Below are 24,463 nucleotides of genomic sequence, written 5' to 3'. Positions count from 1 at the left end.
CTGAGAGTTGATGGGGGGGTGTAGCAGGGGAGACAGGAAAATGGGTGATGGGCATTGAGGAGGGCATTTGTTGGAATGAGCACTGGGCGTTGTATGTAAGCAAAGAATCGCGGGAATCTGCCCCCCCACAACCAAGAGCGCACTGTATACATTGTGTGTTAGCCAACTTGACAATAAATTATATTTAAAAAAAATTGAGTCTACTTTAAAAATTAACAGCATGTGAAAATGCATGGCTGTTCAGATGTGTACACATTTATCTCCCTCCAGAGCCCCAACGCCCAAATGATTCTCTTTTGTCCAATTGATATTCAAATTTTTGTCACATTGGGCTCAGAGGGGAAGATGACTACAGTAGCAGGTGCAAAGTAGAGGGCTTGTACCTATGGCCACGACTACCAGGAACCTCATTTTGTGATCAGGATACACACTGAAGTACTTGTAAGAAAAATACTACTTGTCTTAGATTTGTTTAAAAATATTCAGCACAAATAACAATAACTATAAAGAGTATACAAGGAGAGAAGACTGATGGTGGAATACTGACAGATATTAGATCCTGAGGATATGTTTATAAAGCTCCAAAATACAGCTTAAGATACTTTTATGCCCACATGAAACTTACTTATTAAAATGAATAATAAACATGAAAAGCTTACCTGACTCTGCTGAGGAAGCTCTATTTTTAAGAAGGTTATTTTCCACATTATGGAAGACCCTCGCGTAAAATATTAGAAGTAACGACAGAATTCTAAAAATCAACATTTTAGAACCTTGTCAATGACTCACCTCGATAAAAATTCTTTCAAATATTTTAACCTAAATAAATAAAAGGTGAGCAAGGGTCTTAAAAAGAGAATAAGAAAAACACATCAAAGGCACAGGATTTGATTGCAGGGAAGCTGACTCAACAGCAAAGTCATCCCGCTCGCACAAGGGCCTCACCTTGTCTAATGAGGCAAGGACTCAGGAAGTGTAGTAATGTAAATTAGTAGGAAATATGTGATCAACAAGTCCCGCCCACTGAAGATACGTATAAAAAGGACCTGTGCAGACAGTGATGTTCAAACTGACAGAAACGGATTCCCTGCTCCAACAATATCCTCCACTCCTGAAACCATGTCCTACTACGGCAACTACTATGGAGGTCTAGGTTATGGCTATGGTGGCCTGGGCTGTGGCTATGGCGGCTATGGCTATGGCGGCTGTGGCTATGGCGGCTGTGGCTATGGCGGCTATGGATGTGGCTTCGGTGGCCTGGGCTGTGGCTATGGTGGCTATGGATGTGGCTACAATGGCGTGGGCTATGCCTGTGGAGGCTTCGGGTATGGCTCCAACCGCCCATCTTGCTGCAGAAGATGTTTCTACTGAGAAGCTTCCAGAGAAACTCAACTTTTTATTCTCCTCCAGCTTCCTGAATCTGCTTCCATGATTCTTCCTATGAATAATTCCATTTTCTCCTCTGAATGTCAACATCATCCTAAGACATCTAAAAAGACAAAATAAAATAGGTTGGATTCTGCAAAACTTATCTGAACTCATTGAAATCACATGGAATGTTTCATAGTTTTTAAAAGCTTTTCCTTTGATATTGTATTGCCTATCAAATTTCCCTCATTTTTGATCAACAATGATATGTGAGAAAAGTATACAGTAATTTTAATAAACATTTATCTCATTGAAAATACTTGTTGCATTTATGTGTGTGTGTGTGTTGAAATAATTTGATTTAATATTGCTTTGGGAGGATTAATGTTTTCAACTGGCTTTGCAACTTGCTACATCTTAATGCTATAAATGGGGGGGGAAGTCATATGAGAAGTCATAATCACTATTATAGAAGTAATATAATCCATTTCCTTAAAAGTGACTGGCATATAAGGAATGCTCAATAAATATTCCCTAAGTGATGGAATATCACTGGCTTTAAGGATGGGACATAGCAAACCATGTAATTTCTAACAAATTCTATTAAGTTTTGATTGGCAATGTGAGAGAAATTGGAGCTACGCCCATGTATACACATGCCCATTACCAGGCTCTTATTGTCCAGATGATGACATTGTGTATGATGGGAATGCCTTAGGGAATCTGCATGCAGCAGCTGAGAACCACAGGAACTCGAGCAACCATGTACTTGTGCCCAATCCTCCTAGAGCTCTGATAGACATGTTGTACTACTGATCATTTTGTTCAGCCAAAATACTGCCAAGCTGAATTATCTTTAAACAAAATAGATTGCTATTCCACTTATTGGACTCATTTCTTGTGTTTCCTCACCCAGCTTTTCCTATTCAGTCAGAAATGCCAACCTCATTCCTGACTATTGGGGAAAAAATAATTCACATTCAGCATGCCCATTTCGATCAGCCAAAATCAATGGGATGACTTATAATTTACAGAAAAGTTTTACTTTTATGTTGTATTAGCATCATGCTTCTTCACATCATTCATGGGAGAGATCAAGTTCATGTTTAATAATGACCTATGGCTGTGAATATTGCTGCATTGCATTTACATTAAAATGTCCCATCATTTTTGCTTTTCTCGGTGTATATATGTGCGTACGCATGTGAGAGAAAGGAATAGAGAGAGAGAGAGAAATGAGAGACAAACAGAGAAAAGAAGGCAGAAACAGAGAGGAGAGAACAGACTGTCTTTGGCTGTCTCCGAAGTTTTGATGTGTCTACAAATTCAGGGATCTGAACATGAGTTCTTCTTATCGAAGGACATATGTCATCCAGGCTTCCATGGGATTCGGCAGCTACTACCACATCTGACCAGACTATGAAATTACTCATGCCAGATAAATGATACTTTTGCCTACCGAAGCAGTTCTTCTTCCTATCACTACATTTAACAACCCCTGCCTTTGTCTCTTTCCTGATACCCTGAGTCTTAGCCGAATTACTTAAAACTGTGCCTCAAGAAAGAGATCATTTGCTCCCCACACCACACAGGCTTCTGGTTATAGTCTACATGTTATCCATAAAATAGTTCATGAAAAATTCCATGCTTGGTGGCTGCCGACTGCCTGATGTTTGATAGAGCCTTCAAGAGGGACCCTCTCACTGCTCACCACCTCACCACCACAGTCTTCCACGCACTGAGTCACCACCATCTCCCTTCATACTACTCCCTCTCTTCATTCAGCTCGGCATTTACAATGTCCAAAATGAATGAATATTTCTTTTTTCTTAAGAAACCTCATGACATCGGGAAATGGTGAAGAGACAACAGAGGTTTATGGAATACGATATCGGTCAGGCAAAGATCATTTTGATTAAATGGATTTTCTACTTTATTTTCAAAAATTGCTACATTTTGCTCAAAAAAAAAACCCCACCAAAAACGTGTGGCCATCATTGCATTTGAAAAGTGAATCCTACCAATGAAATTCTGCTTGACTAACAGGTGCCACGCGTCATTTTGATACCGGAAAATCTACCTTAATGCTGTGAAGAGATGTGCGTTAAGCATAACGCCAGACACATGTTTCACCCAACAAAGAAAAGTAATGATTCCAGAAGAAACTGAACTTATTTTATTTGTTTTTCTTCACAATACTGGAAGTTTCTCTAATGTCTTTTTTACCACTTCTGGCATCTCATGCTGTGAATGAGATCAGTGATATGAGGAGACACAGGAAAAATAAAAGCTGTCACATGACACAATGTCTTAAAAATGGCTGGCCCATGGTTAGTAGATAAGTAACAATTGAATGGTTGAAAAAGGCTGAAAAACCTGTGTGATTTTTTTTTCTCTAAAGTTGTATAGAATCTAAACCAGTAGCCTGAGGGAAAGCCGTGTTCTTCATCCCATCTGTACACCCATCACTACTCTCAGTGTTGGAAGCAGTGTTTGTGGGGTCAGAGAAAAATCGGGCTCAACAACGATAAAGTCAGGAAGCTTCTTAACAAAATCTCCCAGTAACTTTACATACAGTGAAGACATAAAAGTTATATTAATCTTGTTGTCAAAACTCACTTGGGTATGCAGGTAGCTTTTCAAAAGTTTGCATGAGGACACCTGGCTTTTACCAAGAAACTTAGACTTGCACCTGTTTTCTCTAACCAAAAGAAATCCAAAAGGGGTTCTCACTTTTGTCAAAAAGGGCAAAAAGTGAAAATAGCATTCAGTGTTGGTTTTGCAGGAAGTCATTATAGAAACAGCGAGCACCCCAAGCTGTGAGAGTGGCGCCCCCCCCCCACACACACCCTGCCTGCTCCTTTCCCAAGAACTATGCATTGTAGCATCACCCTCAGAGGCCTGAACTGTGTTTGTGAGCATCGTGCTTCCTCCTGATTTATTTTGTGCATCTGTTAGCAAGATGTGTCCTAAAGTATCACCAAAGCCTTACAAGGTTCTTTTTTTTGAGTCTGGGAATGCTCAATTTTTTTTTTTCATATAAATTAACAGTAACTGTTTCTTCACTTTATGCCATTCCACTCTAGGAAAGGTTTCATAGGAACATTGTTCTATTTTCAGATAGTGGGAGAAACCTGTACTCTTAAATAGATCTAAATTTCTTTTCTGTAAAGCATATTTAAATTAAAATTATATTTTAATTCTCATTGAAATGTTGAAAGAAAGAAAGAAAATAAAGGGAAAAAGAAGCCTGGAGCCTAGTGTCTGCTGTGTGGTCAGTTAGTCTTCCCATGATTGGGGATTTCTATCTCCACCAACTCTTCATCAATCAGCCAAAAACTGAGGGAATGAAGAATGAATGCAAAACTTTTCACCTCTCATACTTCCCACACATCATTTAGGACACATCACTACTGCAAATCCAGGGCATTCTGTAAGAGCAAAAATGAGCCCTGTTAGAAAAAACATTAGCTTAGGATGGAGTACCAAGCTTAACCTTCATGTGGTTTGCAGTTACATCTACAGCACCTCCATATGTGATGACACAAGAAAGCATAAAGCATAGACAGTTTCTGCCCATAAATGGTCATACATTTTCTGGAAAGATCAAGGCAGCACATACTCAAGGGTAGGTTGATAAATAAATGCCAAATATGTCCATATGTGATAGTACCTGCCAGCATATTGCCAGTAACGTAACCAAAGAGTAGCCATATTGAGTTGGAAGGAAGTGTTTTTTGTAAGAGTAGATTGGATATTTTATAAGGGTAGAATGAATATATATTCTGCCATCCTTTATGTGAAAAATTCAGGAAGTGTGTTCCTCCAGACAAGGCTCGTTTTAAAATTCTTAAAGAGGAATGGAATGAAAACCAAACAATGGGATGCCTATTTTCAGGTTTTGCATCATACCACATAATCAGGCCACATTTATGCAACTAAATAAATATACAGTGAAACATAGCCTTGAAAATAGAATAGAGTTTCATTTTAAAGGCCCATAAATTCATGGAGGAGTCCTGACATAAGGGTAAAATTATCTGTTATGAGGGCCATGTTTTGCCAACAAATCAAAATATTCATGATGTTGTAGGAAGCAAATTAGTGACATGTTGGCCACTCTGCTGCCTGTGGTTTTCTCCACCACCACTGAGGGTGTATAAAAGGCCCTTGGCAGATGGAGGCATTCGTATTAAAGACACGTACCTCCTGCTCCTCAACTGAACCTTCCACTCCTGACACCATGTGTTACTACAGCAACTATTATGGTGGCCTGGGCTGTGGCTATGGTGGTCTGGGCTGTGGCTATGGCCGTGGCTATGGTGGCTATGGTTATGGCTGCTGCCGCCCGTTGTGCTATGGAAGATACTGGTCCCATGGCTTCTACTGAGGAATTTTTCGTCTATTGGCTACATCACTCTATTTCACTTGCATTCTCTTCATGTTTCCCTGACATGAAAAATTTTAAAATGTCTTCAAAAATACTGACTCTGTATTAAACTGAGATAAATAAAGGAAATTCAGCATGCCTGTTTTGATTCATCATTATCAATTAGATTCTATCACAGTTTATAGGAAAGGATTTCCTTTGATGTGATATTACCTTTATAATGTGATATAAAATTTAATTGTTGGGTTATCAATTTTACTTGAAAACATGTATTTTTTTATTTTTTAATGTTTATTTTTGAGAGAGAGAGAGAGAGAGAGTGTGAAAGGTGGAGGGGCAGAGAGAGAGGGAGACACAGAACCCAAAGCAGGCTCCAGACTCTCAGCTGTCAGCTCAGAGCCCAATGTGGGGCTCGAAATCACAAACCGTGAGATCATGACCTGAGCTGAAGTCAGACACTTAACTGACCGAGCCATCCAGGTGCCCCTTTAAAACATGTATGGTTAAATAAACTTTATTTCACTGCAAATATTGCTTTGTTACATTTATACTAAATTATCTCCATCAGTTTAGCTTGTATGTTTGTGTGTTTGTGTATGATTATTCACATGTGTATAAGGTTGGGGTGGGAGTATGGTGAAACAGAGCAAGAGAGAGCCAGAGTTCTCTTTTGTGGTCATTATGTGACTAATATTGAAGGGTAAAAATATCAATTCTTTCCAACAGCATTCATATGAAGCCTGTTTTTATGTACATCTCTATAATCTCTTTTATCATCTCTGTTGGCTTATGTCCTTATCTAAGCTTTAAAAATAACTAGTTTTTACAAGAGTTGTATTTCACATCAGGACATTAAAACATGTATGTATCCGTATGTTTTGTGGTTTTGGTAACACCTATGGTTGGATTATATCAGCAAAAGCTCTACTTCTGCTAAATGTTTTTCAATTTTTTTAAAAAAACATTTCACCTAAAGAATATCAAATTTAAAATATCAGCACTAATAATAAATCCTGCTAGTAATATTACCAACATTGTGTCTGAAAAATACTTCAAAATACACCAATTTATTCTAAGTATTTGGAAAAACTAGATATGTATGGCAAAATAGACTTATGAAAACCATGAAATATTTTCTCAGTTTCAAATTAATATGAGCTTATTTCATTTTTTACCTAGGAGTCTGGCCTTTATCAAATGTATACCTTATACATATTAAATTTCCCCAGAATCCAATTTATCTTACACCCTTGAGGCAGTTGTTTTACTAGGGAAACTCAAACTGAAAACATTAAGTACAATGAAGAGCTTATTTAAAAATAAATAAATAAAATAAATGATTCACTCATATGTGGAATATAAGAAACAAAACAAGTGAGCAAAGGATAAAAGAGACAGAGAGAGAGATGCAAACCAGGAAACAGACTCTTTAGACAACAAACTGGTGGTTACCAGAGGGGAGGTGGGTGGAGGGATTGATGAAATAGGTGATGGGGACTAAGGAGGGCACTTGCTGTGATGAGTACCAGGTGTGGTATGGAAGTTTGACTCACTATATTGTACACCTGAAACTAATATTACACGGTATGTGGGCTAACTGGAATTTTAATACAAACTAAAGTAAAAACTAAACTAAACAAAATAAAATAAAATAAATAAAATAAAGCAAAATAAAATAAAACAAAATAAAACAAAATAAAATAAAATAAAATACATCTAGGCACGACCCCAGAGCTAAAAATTAAATGTGAAGCTAAAATCAGAGCAGTCAGAGAAAACTGATATTACCTACAAAGAATAACCATAAGTAAACTCCTCAACAGAAGCAAAGGAAGCCAAAGGAAAATACAATAACATTTGAAGGAAGAATAGGTTGCAGATAACTATCAACCTAGAATCTCATATCATCAAATGTTTCTTCCAAAAATAAAGATAAAAGTTTCTGAACGATAAAATAGTAAGACAATTTATTTTTCTCAAGTATTAATTGTAAGTAACAGTAAAGTTGCTCAGGCAGAAAGGAAGAAATCCTGACCGAAATGTGGACATTCACAAAAGCATGAAACGAATACAAAAATACATGTGAACATTCATTGTGCACAAATAATGATAATTTCTCTGGAGGTTTCAATATATAGACAATGAGATATGTTACACATATTCTATAGAAGACTGGCTTATAAAAATTGTTAGCTCTAAGGCCCTAGACTTATCAGGAAAGAAGTAAAAGCAACATATTGCAATAGTTGGTAGTAATTCATTGATGCTGCAAACAAGATGAAGATACAGAGTGTAGTAATAATGGACAAACAGCAGGGGCAAAGGTAGAACTTTGGAAAACTATTTGGTAGCAGCATCTGTAACTCAGCAATTCTGATTCTGAGTATATACCTAATTGGTATGTCTATTTTGATAGATTAATCAGAAGTAGGCAAACTTTTTCTATAAATAGTAAAATATTTTAGATTTTGTAGGCCATATGGTCTGTGTCTCCACTACTCAGTTCTGTCACTGTAGCATGAAAACAGCCACAGACCATACATAAATGGATGGATGTTTTCCAGTAAAACAAATGGTGGGCAGGAATTTATGGATCCCTCGGTTAAATCATTCTTCAGCAGAATATGTTCTCTTCCCTCTTAGTTTTAGGGCAGGAGTATGCATCCCTTCCCCTTTGGGTACAGCAGCCAATGTCATTTGGTCTGGATCTACTGTGGACAGAGTGTATTTCTCTGATCACTGCCTTTGGGCTTCACCATGTTATTTGCATTGACCAGAGGGATGCTGCCATATAGCCCTGGAGCATACATGTCTGAGCTTTCCCTGTTGTACTCTAGCCTTTTCCCTGGGGGAGGATGCCTCCAGTAGCTGCCAGTCCAAGGAAGATACATGAAGAAGGCTCGAAGCCAACCCACAACTTGAACCAAATCTACATTATATTGGCTGAACCCCAGCAGACGCACAAACACATAAGCGAGGCATAAATGTTAATGTCATATGACACTGAGATTTGAGGGCTTTTAAATGCAACATCATTATGGGAACAACTAGCATATCTTAGATACACACATAAGTGTACCAAGAGACATGAACAAGATTGTCTGTGGCAACACTATTTGTAAAATCTTGTTAAAAGGTTGAAGCAAGACAAGTGACCATTAAGAGTATGAATAAAGAAATTGTGGTATATTTGTACATTGAAATTTTATACAGCACTAAGAATTAACACAAAAAACAAAAAGCATGACTCTAACAACAAAAAATACAGATTGAAAGAAGCCAAATAAAATAATCCTCTTTGTGTGATTCCATTTGTGTAAGGTTCAAAAGTTGGCCACAAATCCATAGTTTTGGATATCAGGAATGGTTACACTTAAAGGCTTGTACTAAATGGAAATGGACATATGGGGAGTCATCTGGGATATTAGTGATATGTGATTTTTTGGATCTAAGTACTGATTAAGCAGCTATGTGCACTTTGAAAATTCATCAAGTTCTACCTTTTTGATTTATTCATAGTATGGATGTTATACAATATATATGAATAAGGTTTTTTTATTAAAAATCATAAAAATATGTTAAGTCAGTCCACTGAAAGTACTCTGTAGAAAACATGATCTAGTAGACAAGACATATTTTCATCTGAGAACAGATGAAGAAAGTTGGCCGACTTTCAGCATCAAGTAATTTCCCTTTCAAGGTATTCACTCATCCAGCAAATACAATATAAAACTTTAGACTATATAATAGAATTGTGTACATATAAGGACTCCTGAAATCCACAGTTGAGTAGAACTGATATCCAAAACAAAAAACCACAAATATAGAGGAATGTTTGTGTGCTCTATATCATCCCAAGTAATTTGGTAATATTTATCAACTAGCCAAATCCAGAGTAAGTAAAGTCTTTGAAAAATAAACAACCACATCTTTAAAAAAAGTAGTAGACTGATTTGATCAGTTTTAGATGTACAAAAAAGCTGTGCAGAAAGTACAGAAAGTTCCCATATGTACCCTTACCCTTTTGTCATGAGTGTCTTCCATTATTTTTTTTTTGCATTAGTGGGATACATTTGTCAGAACTGATGAGTCAATATTGACACATTATTATTAATTAAAGACCATAGTTTAGTGTACATTGTGTTTTATATTCAGTGGGTGTAGACAAATGTGTAATAACCTGTACCCACCATTACAGTATCGAGTAGCTTCACCCTCCTAAAAATCTCCAGTGCTTCACATTTTCATCCCTCTCTCATTCCCCCATTATCCTGGCAACCGCTGATCTTTTCATTGGCTCTGTCATATTTTGCCCTTGTCATATTGTTGGAATCATTCTGTATGTAGCTTATGCAGATTGTCTTTCACTTAGCAATACACATTTAAGGTTGCTCCATGTTTTCAAGTGGCTTGACAGGTCATTTCATTTTTTCACTGAATAATATCCATTGCATGGATGTACCACAGTTTGCTTATCCATTTACCTACTGAAGGACGTCTTGGTTGCTTGCATATTTTGACAATTATGAATAAAGTTGAAATAAACAACTGTCCGCAGGGTTTTGTGTGGACATAAGTTTCAATTTACATGAATAAATGGCAAGGTGCACAGTTACTGGGTAGCATGGTGAGACATCTGTTTAGTTTTGTAAGAAGATGCCAAACTGTCTTCCAAAGTGACTGTAACATTTTGCATTCCCACTAGCAATGAATGAGAGTTCCTATTGCTCCACATTCTTGCCAACATTTGGTGGTGTCAGTGTTTTGGATTTTAGTCACTCTAAAAGGTGTATAACAGTATCTCAGTGTTTTAATTTGCAATTCTCTAATGACATATGATGCTGAACATCCTTTTGTGTGCTTCTCTGTCATCTGTCTATCTTCTTTGTGAAGTGTCTGGTCAGGTCCTTTGCCCATTTTTAATTGAATGACTTGTTTTCTTTTGCTGAAAAAAAAAATGCTTCTTCTAAAAGCCACATGATTTGACAACAGGAATTCTAACGTTGTAGCAAAGTAATCTTACTTATGAAGGCTTCATTTTACCTTATGGATTAAGAGACTTTAAAATTTTTCTGAAGAAAATTAGTGTGAAATATGCAGTGAACACTGCCTGTGGTCCTCTCCACCCACTACTGAGGGTGTATAAAAGGTTGAGGCAGATGTTTACATTCAACCTGAGGCACTGTTTGTTTCACAACTGAACCATCCACTCCTTATACTGTGTGCTTCCACAGCAAGTACTAATGTGGCATGGGTTATGGCTATGGCCACTTGGGCTGTGACTATAATGGACATGGATATAGCTTCTGCCTCCCATCTTATTGTGGAAGATTCTGGTCCTGTGGATTCTACTGAGGAACTTCTAGAGCCACTTAGGTTTTTGAACTCCTCCTCCTGTAAATGACTAGGTTTTTATAACTCTTCACATAGAACTCCATTCTCTCTTCAAATAGTGGCCGACCCAATCTCAGCCTACAGGAATGGTGGGAGGGAGGAGTAAGGTTCAAATGTGGCATTTTTCACCTTGGTTGATTAAAATCATTTGAAACATGTTAGGATTTATGGAACTTTTTTCCTCGTAATTTATACTTCCATTTTAGTTCAGTGCACAGCTTATTCCAATAGCTTTCATAGGAAGAAAAAGTTTACCTTCATTTTAAAATCAACATCTTTCATTGCCAATATTCCTTTATTTTCTTTCTTAATACAATTTATTGTCAAATTGGTTTCCATACAACACCCAGTGCTCATCCCAACATGTGCCCTCCTCCCTGTCCATCACCCACTTTCCCCTCTCCCCCACCCCCCATCTACTCTTAGTTTCCTTTATCGTCATTTACCCGTCTTTGTCTCCATTAGAATTTGGTGATTAGGGATGAATAAACTGTGTTATTTGCATTTCCAAAGTGATGAAATGTCAGAAAGATAGGACTCTCATTTCTTTCTAGGCATCACTAATGTAAATTGTGCATTCAGGTATATCTACAGCCACTTACTATCATCATCACCTTGATCACACTAAGACCTTATCTTCATAAGCTAAAATTGTAACTAACAATTATTTTAATTACTTAATAATACTATCTATAGTGGTAACCTAATTTTCCATGATTCTATTATGATGTCTCTGTGCTTAGCCTTTTCCTGACACTACACATTTGGATTGAACCATTTATTGCTGTCCTTTTGTATACACTTCCTATTTTGGTTTGACCAAGCCTAATATTTTTCCACTGAGGCTACCTTTCCTATAGATCCAACTTCTGGAAACAATTCCATTTGATGCGATGTAAGTGAAATGCATCTTTTTGTCATTAAACGGCATTCATTTTTTATTTCCTTTATATTGTATTTCAAAACTTCACACAAAATTATGAATATGTCAAAATAACTTCATTCCATAAATATCCAAGATAGATATTTATCTAATGGTCTTTTGTAATTGTCATGTTCTCATGGTATGACTGTAGAAAAAGATTATATAAAGAGATGAAAGGGTAAATCTTATTATTCAGCACGTAGAAAAATGGTCACCAAGTATATAAACACCAAGCATTGTATAAAGTAGTCACTTTATAAACATTTATTAAATGGGGGCGCCTGGGTGGCTCAGTTGGTTGAGCATCCGACTTTGGCTCAGGTCATGATCTCACGGTTTGGAGTTCAAGCCCCATGTCGGGCTTTGCACTGACAGCTCAGAGTCTGCTTCTGATTCTCTGTCTCCCTCTCTCTCTCTACCCCTTCCCCACTCACACTCCCTCTCTCTCAAAAATAAATAACCATTAAATTTTTTTAATAAAAAATATTAAATATTAAAGGGATGCATTAAAGATGGTAACAATTATGCAAAATTTATCATTCTGTTTCCACATTGTCACTTAAAAACATACGACGGATAAGATCTATTTATTTTCATCAATCTCCAGAATCCTAATTTTTTTATATTATGGCATTTTTTTCAATTTATACATTCTCTGCAGAATGTGACATCGAAAAACTGGAGAGCTTCTCAACAGTGGGATCCATGTTGCTGCTACAGTTTGTCACTCATCAAACCAGCACTGAGATGGTTATGTATACAGATATAATAAGTAAAAACCAGATTACTTGCAGTGACCACAATATCAACAGGGCCCACTGGGAAGTTGGGCTTATATCCCCCACTCAGAGGCAATGAGGCAGAGTGCAATTAAGCACCCCATTTTCACCAGAAGGTGTCAGCAAGACAGAGGTGGATACTAAACTTTTACTCCACCCATCTGCATTGTGAGTGAGCAGTTCACATTAGCCAGGATGGTTTCAGTGACCCAAGAGGAAGCTAAATAAACACACACATCCAACCCTTGCTACCTCACAAGAGAACAACTTGCTTCAGAGAGAGAGAGAGAGAGATGAAATAGGATTCAAGTCTTATGCTATCCCAAATATTCAGAACATAATTTAAAAATTATTCACTACACTAAGAAACAGAAAAGTCACAATTTGAATGAGAAAAGAGAACAGATGCCAACATCAGCATCAGTCAGATATTGGGATGATCTAACAAGGATTTGTTCACAGTACTGATAAGAATTTTAATACAACCATCATAAAGTTGCTTCAAGAAGCAAATTAAAAATGCTCTTGAAATGAAAAAATAAAAGTATAAAATCTAAGCAAAAAGACATTCTAAAAAGAGCCAAATGAAAATTATAGAACTGAAAAATGCAATAACCAAAATAAAACTCACTGAGTTTAACAGTAAAGTGGAAATGACAAACTATAGAATCAATAAACTTGAGGGAAGAACAATAGAATTTACTTAATCTGAATACGGAGAAAATAGTCCAAACAAATAAACAGAGACTCCTGGACTTGTGGGATAATAATAAAAAAGCCACCACTAGTATCATCAGAGTCCCAGAAGATAACAAAGAGAGTAAAACTAAAAAAGAATTTTAAAATATCATTATTTCTCAATGTGAAGACACATTGGGAAAAACCACTTTAAATGACAGCAAATTTCTTATCTGAAACCATGGAGGCTAAAAGGAAATGACACAAAAATTTTCCAATACTAAAAGAAAAAAGAATCAACTGTTAAATTTACATCTGGCAGAAATATCCTTCTGGCATTCACAATGGAAGGATAGCGAAGACAATTTGTCGTTAGCACCTACCTTTAATGATCAGCTAAAGAAAACTCTCCAAAACAGACACGATAACAATAGAAGGTTTGGAACTATAGAAATCAAAGAAAGTTACTAGAATGGGTAAAATTGTGTTAACTGTATTAAACTATTCTTCTTCTCATTATTTTCTTAAGTCGCATTTGATGGTTGAAGCAAAATTTGATGTGGTGTCAATAAATGTAGGGGAAATGCTTAAGATAAGTATATTTTAAAAGTAGGGAAGAAACAACAGGTGTTGGTGAAGATGTGGAGAAAGGGGAACCCTCCTGCACTGTTGGTGGGAATGCAAACTGGTGCAGCCACTCTGGAGAACAGTATAGAGTTTCCTCAAAAAACTAAGAATAGAACTGCCCCACGATCCAGCAATTGTACTATTAAGTATTTACCCCAAGGATACAAAAATACAGATTCAAAGATACATGCACCCCAATTTTTATAGCAGCATTATCAACAATAGCCAAACTATGAAACTATGGAAAGAGTCCAGATGTCCATTGACTGATGACATATGACATATACATGTATATATATATATACATGTACATATATATGTGTGTATATATATTATAATTCAGCCAACAAAAAAAAATGAAATCTTGCCATTTGCAAGGACGTGGATGGAGCTAGAATGTATTATGCTATGTGAAATAAGTCAATCAGAGAAAGACAAATACCATATGATTTCACTCATGTGGAATTTAAGAAACAAAACAGGTGAACTTATGGGAAGAGGGGGGGGGGAAGAGAAGAGAGGAAAACAAACCACAAGAGACTCTTAACGATAGAGAACAGAGTTGGTGGAGGGAGGTGGGTGGGAGATGGGCTAGATGGGTGACGGGTATTAAGGAGGGCACCTGTGATGAGCACTGGGTGTTTTATGTAAGTGATGAATCACTGAATTCTCCTTCTGAAACCTATATTGTACTGTATGTTAATTAACTAAAATTTAAATTTAAAAAAATATACAAAACATTTTTTAAAAAGTAGGGAAGACAAAGAGACCTAAATGGGAATAAGATTACTACATTTCACTTAAAGTCATAAAATGTTGATATAAGTAGACTCAGATAAGTAATATAGGTAATAGTATGAAGCCTAAAGCAACCCCTAAGAAAAATATAAAACATAGATACATTCAAAAATGGTGCAAGGAAATCAAGGTGGAATCAAGAAAAAGTTCAAGTAACCCACAAGAAAGTAAAGAGAAAGAGAAGACCAATAAACACAGAAAACAAATAGAAAACAAGTAATAAAAGTTCAGACATGATATGTTAGCATATCAATAATTGCTTTAAATATAAATGGTTTAAATACACCAACTAGAAGACAGAGATAAGCAGAGTAGAAGAAAAAATGATCAAACCATACGCTCTCTACAAAAGTTCAATTAAAAAGTGACATAGGTAGTTGAAAGTACAATGTTGGGGAATGATATACCTTGCAAATATTGATCACATTTTGATCTGTCTATACTTAAAAGTACAATCTGCAGTCACAGAATTAAGTTTAGCTTTCCAAAGAGATTTTACCAGTTTATAATTCCCATCTGCAGTATATGAAACTTTATTGTATGCATATATGTGTACTTGAGAATTATGTTTTCTTGATGTTGGTTTGGTCTTTTATTTTCATCCACTGGTCAAGTTTACTAATCATGTTGTCTAGGCCATCAATATTCTTCCTTATTTTTATTTCTGTTTCTTTCTTCTATCCGTTATGAAGACACACCTTTTATTTTATGCCATTATGATAAGAAAGGTATTTTGCTTAATATTGAAGCTATGTTATTTAGGTCATATTAAATAAAAGTTGTTATGCCTTCCTTAAGGATTGGCCCCTTTATGGTTATGAAATTCACTTCTCTTGTTCTAGAAATTCTTATTGCATTAATGTCTGATGTTATATAGCTACACTAGCTTTCTTTTGCCTAGTGTTTGCAAGGTAAAAATTTGTTTATACTTTCAAGTGTCCTGTAACATGATGTTAGAGATGTGTCTATTTTAAGCAACATTTAGTTAGGTATTATATTTTTTTTCCAGGTTTACAATCTCTACATTTTCATTGAAATAGTCTATTTACATTACCCATGTATCTGGGTTTTAATTTACTATTCTATTTGTTTATGTTTGTTCTACTGGATTTATGTTCCATTTCCTGTTTTCTTGCCTTCTCGAAACTGGTCAGATATATTATACACTATTTTTCCTCCATTTCTTGATGATTACTCTTTTACTATTCTTGCAGTGATTCACTAGAGAATAAAACATGTATTTTTACTAATTACACTCTAATATAAATTGGCATTCTTTACTACTTGTCATATAGTGCTGGAACCTCAAAACACATTAACTAAATTATACTATCTTTCATCTTTTATATTATGGTTTTCAAGCCTATTGGTTCTACATGTTTTATGTCCCCTCAGAGACAATGATGATGGTGACAATGATGACGATCTGGGCATATAATAGTCATGTATCTTGGCTTTCATATTCATTCATTCCCTGCTCCTCACTCATTTATTTCTGTATTTCCAACTGAAACAATTTTCTTTCTGCTGAAAATTTTCCCTTTAGTATTTCTTTTAGTATTTCACAGGCTTTCAACAAATTCCTTCAGTGTTTGTTTCTCTGAGTATACAATTATTTCTTTTTAACTTCTAAGTATTTTCACCGGTATATATTTTATCAGAGACTTAAATATGCCTTTCTTTTAGAAAAAAATAAAAGACATGTACTTTGCCACACAATAAAAAAATGTAGGATTAATTTACACAATTTTGCATATTACTTCCTGTTAATATTATGTGTATAGCAAGGCATTGTTAAGAATCAGGTCTTGGGAAAAAGAAAACAGAAAATATTCTGGGTAATTTAAGACAAGGAAAGATTCAAGTAACAGAAGTAGTAGGGTACTCAAGCAATGAAAGGTGGGGAGGAAAAAAAGGTCAAGAAATGTCTCCCCTACCGCTCAGACTTTCTGTTTGGTTTCAGTGAGTCAAGAAAGTGCAAGAACCACAGACGATTCTCGATAGTAGCCAGTATTTCATGTAAAACATCACATATTCCAAAAATCATATATTATTCCACTGCTGTTCTTCAATAACGTAGTTTTCTCCTCTCTTTAACCCATCTTGATCAGTCTTGAACAAAAGCCTGTCATTGGAATAGTTTATTTTGAAGCCCTTTTAGCAAGAGACTCTGAGAAATGTAGCTTCCTGCCCTCTGATAAATGGAAGATGATAGAAAGTAGAGAATAGTATGGGGTGCTCTCAGAAACAAACAGTAGTGTGGGGTTCAATTAGGCATATAATGTGTTCCTCTAGTGTTCCAGAATGTGTGTCCGATTAAGAATCCTGATTTTAGACAAAAGTTTTGCCCCATAATAATATAAAAATGTATAAGGACATATGTAGGTTCCACCCATAAGGATCTTAAATTCTACTTCTAGCAGATTAGCTAACACATTATAAGGAAAATGAATATATAAATAAATTGTTAATTGCTCAGTTGAATTGATAAACTCACATAGACACAAAAATGATACAAATCTAAATGTGAATGGAAAGATCTATTAATACGGATTTATGAAACAAAGTGCCTATGAAAGAATGAACAGGCAGTGCCATAAGTAGTCACTAGGAATGCATAGCCACAAAAGTGTTTGCATTAAAAATTCTTTTTAAAGCAAAGATTATCCATTTTGTGATTTCATTAACTTATCCCATCCACAAATCCACACTTACACATGAAGGTATTTATAATTCTACATTACACATTTTATAGATAAAAATATCCCCAAAAATGTGATGTAAGAGCTTCCCATGAAAATGACAGGATTTCAACAAAAATAGAATGAGTAAGGGCTTTCCAAACAAAGAATTGCTTATCAATTAAACTGATTTGACTGTGAGAATCCTGACATAGTTGCAAATTATTTGTATTTATGGGGACTTCTCTTCCCAACAAACAATAGATTCAAGAAATTTTCAGTGCAAATTAGTCTGAAATAGGAGGCCCAAATTTCCATTGGTTTGCCTTACCTTCTTCTGAGAATATATATAAAAAAGCCCATTTGTAGATGGTGACTTTTGAACTCAGAAAAGTGATTCTTAGCTTCACAACTAAACCTACTACTCCAGTCATAATGTGCTACCACAGCAACTACTCTGGTGGCCTGGGCTGTGGCTCTGGCTATGGCTCCGGTGGGTATGGATATGCCTGCCATCTTGCTGTGGCAGATACTGGTCCTATGGATTCTGCTGCAAAACTGCAAAAGCCACTCACACTACTGGTCTCTTCTACCTGTGTTTTCTGACTTTTTCATTAAAGATTTTTAAAAATATAATTTACTGTCAAATTGGTTTCCATACAACACCCAGTGTTCATCCCAACAAGTGCCCTCCTCCCTGCCCATCACCCACTTTCCTCTCTCCCCCACCCATCATCTACCCTTAGTTTGTTCTCAGTCCTTAAGAGTCTCTTATGGTTTGCCTCCTTCCCTCTCTGTAACTTTTTTTCCCCCTCTTCCCCTCCTCCATGGTCTTCTGTTAAGTTTCTCCAGATCCATATATGAGTGAAAACATATGGTATCTGTCACTAGAGTGAAACTTCATCCTAGGCTACCTGAAACAAAACAAATAAAGTAGAGAAAATCTTGAACCAATGTGTTTCAACTTAATTAGCCAAAATCCCTTGGACCATCTCACAATGTATAGTAGCTCTTATCTTTGATATCACATTATCATTATACTTCGGTTGTTTACTATAACATCTCTATGTCATGTTTCAAAATATTCTACATCTTATTGTAAATAATGCCTTTTTGCATTTCTTCTCATTTCCATCTTATGTGTGTATGCCATGTATACCCATGTTCAATTATGAGTATGAAAGAAGGAGAAAGAAATCATTGCACAGGGTTTTTCCTGCAGGGATGATGTGACCAAAAGGCAAGAACAGATCAACTGTTTCTTTCTGTACTCATTTAAATCTATGCACTGTGCATTTGGGTGATCTGAAGCCATCATATATATATATATATATATATATATATATATGCCATTATATCTGATATATAATAGCATCCACATCCTAGCAGGCTGAAGTCTGAGCCCCATACTTTGTGTGTGGGGTGTGCGTGTGTGCAGAGTAATTAACAACTTGATTCCCATGAGTACTTTTTTTTTTTTTTTTGGTTGCTTCTGGTCAGTACCAAGTGGGTAGCATCTGTGGGCTGACACTGGTTTCCTCTACCTACATTTTCAGTTTTTCTTCTTTGGGTCATTGGCACAAGTCCAGATCACATTCCACATGGCTCCTCCTTGTCCAGATGCAATTTAACAACCACTTTTATCATAAGCAATGATGCTTACAATGTCATTGACATTTATCACCTCATCGAGGTACCAGGAGAGTAAAACTAGCTGGCCGAACATAAGATTAAATTCTGATGTAGCAGGGGTAAGGGTTTGGTTCATTATTCCTCTTATACAGCTCAATAGTAAACAAAGTTGAGCCAGTACATCACAAAGAAAGGATACCTAGAAATGGCTGATAATATGTAAGAAAATGTTCAGCTGTATTAGGTATCAGCAAAATGCAAAATGAAATCACTACCTGCCCACAAGAATGGCTAAAGGAAAAGACAGGAAGTGTGACCTTCTGATGAGAATGTAGAGCAACAACTTGTGGAATTATCAGATGACATGACCACTCTGGAACACCATCTGGAAGCGTATACCCAACAACTGAACAATTTTATACTCCTAAAAACTGCAATTCCAATTCTAGTTGTGCCCCCAACAAACTGCATCTGTGGCAGAACAGATTGCTCTTCGTCAACTTTTCACTCCTTCCTGACCTCCATGAGGGGATTGTATTCCCTTTTTCCATTGTTTTTGGCTTAGCTATGGAACTTGTGTGACCTCAGAGTGGCACAGGGTGCACACCGACAAAGGGCGTATCCCCACTCCCTTTCTCTCCACCTGGGATTATTGGGTATATGAGCAGGGGTTCGAAATCTGCCTCCATCACTGGGGCTGGACCACTTGTACTTCTGTTTTCTGTGGTGAGAAGAAGATGAATCCATGAGATGCCGGTTCAAGTTAAAGGAGAGTAACATGGGCCTAACTCTCTGCTTTGTGCCAAGACCCGCCTAGTTCAACCAGACCATAGGTAACAAGTAGACATGTAATGGTGAAGTATATGTTTACTCTTACATAAAACTTTGTTCTCTGTCCATTTGTTATGCAATATTATTGTGGCAATATCTGACTGAGACATACCTGTTTACCAAGACATATGTACAAGACTATTCATGAAGCAATATTCATCACGATTAAAATTGGAAGCAAGCTAACTCCCCACCAACAATAAATGGGTAAACAAATTGTGGTATATGGTACCAGAGAATACGGTTCAGCAATGAAAATGAACAATTTCTACACAAAATGTATGACTCTCAAAATCACAATGGTGAACAAATGAAACCAGATAAAAACGATACATAGAGTATGAGTCCACTTATGCAAAGTGTAAAGATGGTAAAAGATCCGTGGTTTCAAAAGGTAGGATCAGATCATTTCTCCTTCATGTGCCCACACACTCAGTGTGTACAATTTGAATTGTCAGCATATCTACCTTAAAATGAAGTTTTTGTTAGCAAAAACAAACATCTGGAACATGACTTTCGTGTTTCATGTGATCCCTCTTAACTTGGACAAGTTTATGCTACCAAATTTAGAATTAAGGAAGATGTTAAAAATAAGACAGAAATCACTTTTTTAAGTATATGACATATTTCTGGCAATCTTGATGCAATAACAAAATAATAGTTTTGTATTATGAATTAAGAGGCTCAAAAATTCTTATGTAAATCGGTCCACCTCAACCTGTGGTTTTCCCGCTACAGAGGGGGTCTGGACAGGTGGTGATATTCAATTTAATGAAATGGACATCCTGCTCTTCAGTTGAACCTGGCCCTCACAACACCATCTGCTAGTTGAGAAAGTTCTCAGGTGGCCTGGCCTGTGACTGTGGTTGGTAAGGATACCATGCCACCACCCAGTTGATGTGGCAGATCCTGGTCCTACGGATTCTCCTGAGAAACTTTGAGAGCAATTCAGCCCATTGGATGTATCCTCTTAATTTCCTTAGCTCTGCCTCCAGAAATTCTAACCTCTTTTCAGACATGGAAAATTCATCCTAATTTCCTGAGTACGAGGTTGGGAAAATCAGGTACAATTTTGTCTTCTTAATTGACAAAAATCATACAGGGTTTCTTCCAGTTAATAGGAAATATTTCCTTTTAATGTAGTATTAATCATTTTACTTCTGTGTAAGGTTTAATTCAGTCTTTCTCATGTGCAAAAAGTTTCAACTTCATTTTTAAATAAACTCTCTTTGACAACACAGCTTTTTTTTCATTTATATTTCTTGTTTTCTGTTGGTTTTCTGCTCATGCAACATATGTATGTGTGACCCGTTTGATGTATATAAGTGAGGAAAGTGTCATCTTTATAAAGCAAACTTTTAAAAAATATCTTTCAGATAACTGAATATAGAAAAGACCTTGTACAAATATGATTCCAGATTGCTATATTCTAGACAGCACGTTCAGAATTGAACATGTATGTTATTTGGAAATATCTATGATACATGTATCAATATCTATTGATTCAAAATTATGATAAAACATGTTTTATAGTTTCAGAAATGTATTAAAAGAATTCTCTTCCATTTTTTTTTCCAGAGATAGTTAATGTTACTCAAATGATCTCACAAAGTTGCAATGTCTTCACACAGTAAGTATGAAAATAGATGGTTTTAGAAGCCAGAACTAAGTCCTATGATTTAGCACTTAGAAAATTTCCCAGCATACCTTTGGCACTATGTAAATATTTATTAAATGAATGAATTAATAAGGCAGGCAAACTCATGGTATTTCCATACTATTTCATTAACAAGTGCAGGACAAATTTAGACTACTTAAATATTTCCATTTATAAATATCCCCTACCTTAGTTTCAAAATTAAAATTTTGCAACTCAATAGTATTTTTTGTCTCCTCATAAAATCTCTGAGGTAAAGGCTGTCTGATAGGAGCGTGGTCTCCTCCAGAGAGGGAGGTTATGCTACTGTGAAAATCACTATTGTCCACCCACCTCTGCCGTGCCTATAAATTGACAGAGCAAATGACCAGAAAGCTGACCATTCAAATAGAAGGTTCTCCTTGGTGAGCACCTTTTGCAAATAATAATAAAAATAGGCCTATTTAATTTCATATTTTTTAACTAAATGTTTAGAGTGTAAAATCATGTTGAAAAATGCACAAATCATAAGTAAACAACTGGATTATTTGTTGCAAAATATCATCAACATTATCTCAATCCCAAGACAATCAATATCTTTCTTTCTAACATGGTAGATTAGTTGTGCCTGATTTAGAAATTTATACAACTAGAAGCATCATATGTGGTCCTGCTATTTTGTTCATTTTCATGTTCGTAAGATTCAAATATACAAATTCAGGCAGAAATTCTTTCCTCGTTTCTGTAGAGTGCCCCATTGTGTGACTACAACACAATTTATTCAGTTATGCGCAATTGTGTGTTTTTTTTTACTTTTTAATGATTGCATTTCATCTGGCAAATATATGTGCGCATTTCTGTGGGGTAGGAAGTGAAATTGTGTGCTTACCTTCAGTAGGTGAAATCAAATGCTTTTCCAAATAATTATTCTAGTTTACATCCTTCCTCCAAAGATGTTTCTAGTTCCTCCTCATCCTTGCTAAAGCTGGATATTTTCAAGCATTTTTATTTGAGACATTCTAGGGAGTGTCCCCTGGTTGCCATTCAAATACAGTTCTTTAATGAAGTACTTATCCAAGTCCTTTACCCACTTACCCCCTGAGTTGTTTCAAGCACACACACTGCAAATATCTTCTCTAACTCTGTGGCTTGTTTTTCCTTCTTGTATTGTGATGAGCACACGTTCTTAAATCACTGCATTCCAACTTTTCCTGTCCTATTTAAGCAATATTTGTCGTTAATAATTATATCATAATTTTTAAATTTCACATTTAGAGATAAACCTAGCTGAAATAGATTTTTGTATGTGGTGTAAGATACAGGCAAATTTTCCAGCATCATTTATTAAAAGATTATCTTGCCTCATTGCACTGAAGAGTACCTTTGGTGTCTATCAGGTGACTCCATCTTGTTAATATTTCTGGACTCTTTATTTCCTCCATTGATCTTTTTGTCCATCTTGTGTCAAATAGCACACAGTCTTAATTGCTGAACTTTAATAATAAATCTTGGTATCAGGTAGTGTGAGACTTCTAATTTTGCCCTTTTTCATCATTGTCTTTGTTATTCTTGCCCCTTGGATTTCTATATAACTTGTAGTCACCTGGTCAATTTTTACCTAAAAGCAACAACTAAAATAATCTTTGGTATTTTGATGATTTTGCATCAAGTTATAGATCAGTTTAGAAAGAACTGACATCAAAAAATTGGAATTTTCCTCTCCTTAAACTTGGTATATTCCTTGACTTATTTAGATCTTCTCCAATCCCTCTCATTAATGTTTTCTGGAATTTAGTGTATGAGTTAAATATATTTCACTATATTTATTCCTAGATATTTAATGTCTTTGTATGCTTTCCTAATTTATTATTATTTAATTTTATGGGTTTATTGTTTGTTTCTCATTTTCATAAATAGAATTTCTTTTTATATATTGACCTTGTGTATAGAAACCTTGATATATTCCCTTCTTAATTCTAATAGCCTATTTATATATTCCTTTTTATTTTTGTCATCTTTAAATCAGAATAATTTTACTTTTTTGTTTGCATAAATGACATTTTTTACTTGTTCTAGCCTAGTTGATCAGTCTGTAACTCCAGGGCAAGATCCTAAAGAGGCGGTATTTTCACTTATCCCCATTTTACCTATCGTCCCAGGAGGAACTCTTCAAATATTTCACCATTCAGTATGAAGTTTGCTGTCAACAGTTTATATACACCTTTTCAGAATAAGAATCTTATCTAAAACATCATTATTATAAATCGATCTTGAGTTTTGTTATATGCTTTCTGTGCATCTGTTGAAATAGCCATGTGAATTTCTCTTTTATCCTATTATTTTTGTCAATCCTATTGACTTTTTTTTCCCACTGTCTTTTTTTTTTCTTTTAAAATAATTTTAAACTTACAGAGAAGGTGCAAAAACAATACTGTTTTATCCCTCAAACCATTTGAGAGTAATTTGCAAACACAATGCCCCATCACCCTATCGGGAATACTCCAGGTAAGCACGTGTTTCCCACAAACAAGGACATTCCCCCCGCCACTACGAAACAACCATTAAAATGAAGAAAGTGACAAGTGAGAATTGCTACCATCTAATATTTAGACCATGTTCTAGTTTCATCAACCGTCCCATAAGGTCTTTTATATGAAAAGATTTAATTCAGGATCGTATGTTGCATTTAGTTACCATGTCTCATTCGCCTCCCTTAATCTGGAT

General features: G+C 35.8%; 1 protein-coding gene across 1 annotated transcript; it reads left to right on the top strand.

The window, feature by feature from the left end:
• The first annotated feature begins 1,070 nt into the window (after positions 1–1,070).
• On the top strand, positions 1,071–1,687 carry LOC113594430 (keratin-associated protein 6-5-like). Its single transcript, XM_027041798.2, has one exon. It carries the CDS (start codon positions 1,120–1,122, stop codon positions 1,369–1,371), a length of 252 nt encoding a protein of 83 aa, XP_026897599.1. The 5' UTR covers positions 1,071–1,119; the 3' UTR covers positions 1,372–1,687.
• Positions 1,688–24,463: the final 22,776 nt, after the last annotated feature.

The sequence above is a fragment of the Acinonyx jubatus genome, chromosome C2, assembly GCF_027475565.1.
Source record: "Acinonyx jubatus isolate Ajub_Pintada_27869175 chromosome C2, VMU_Ajub_asm_v1.0, whole genome shotgun sequence".
Classification (NCBI taxonomy): Eukaryota; Metazoa; Chordata; class Mammalia; order Carnivora; family Felidae; genus Acinonyx; species Acinonyx jubatus.
Note: the sequence above shows the minus strand (reverse complement) of the source record. Positions and strands in the feature narration are given on the sequence as shown.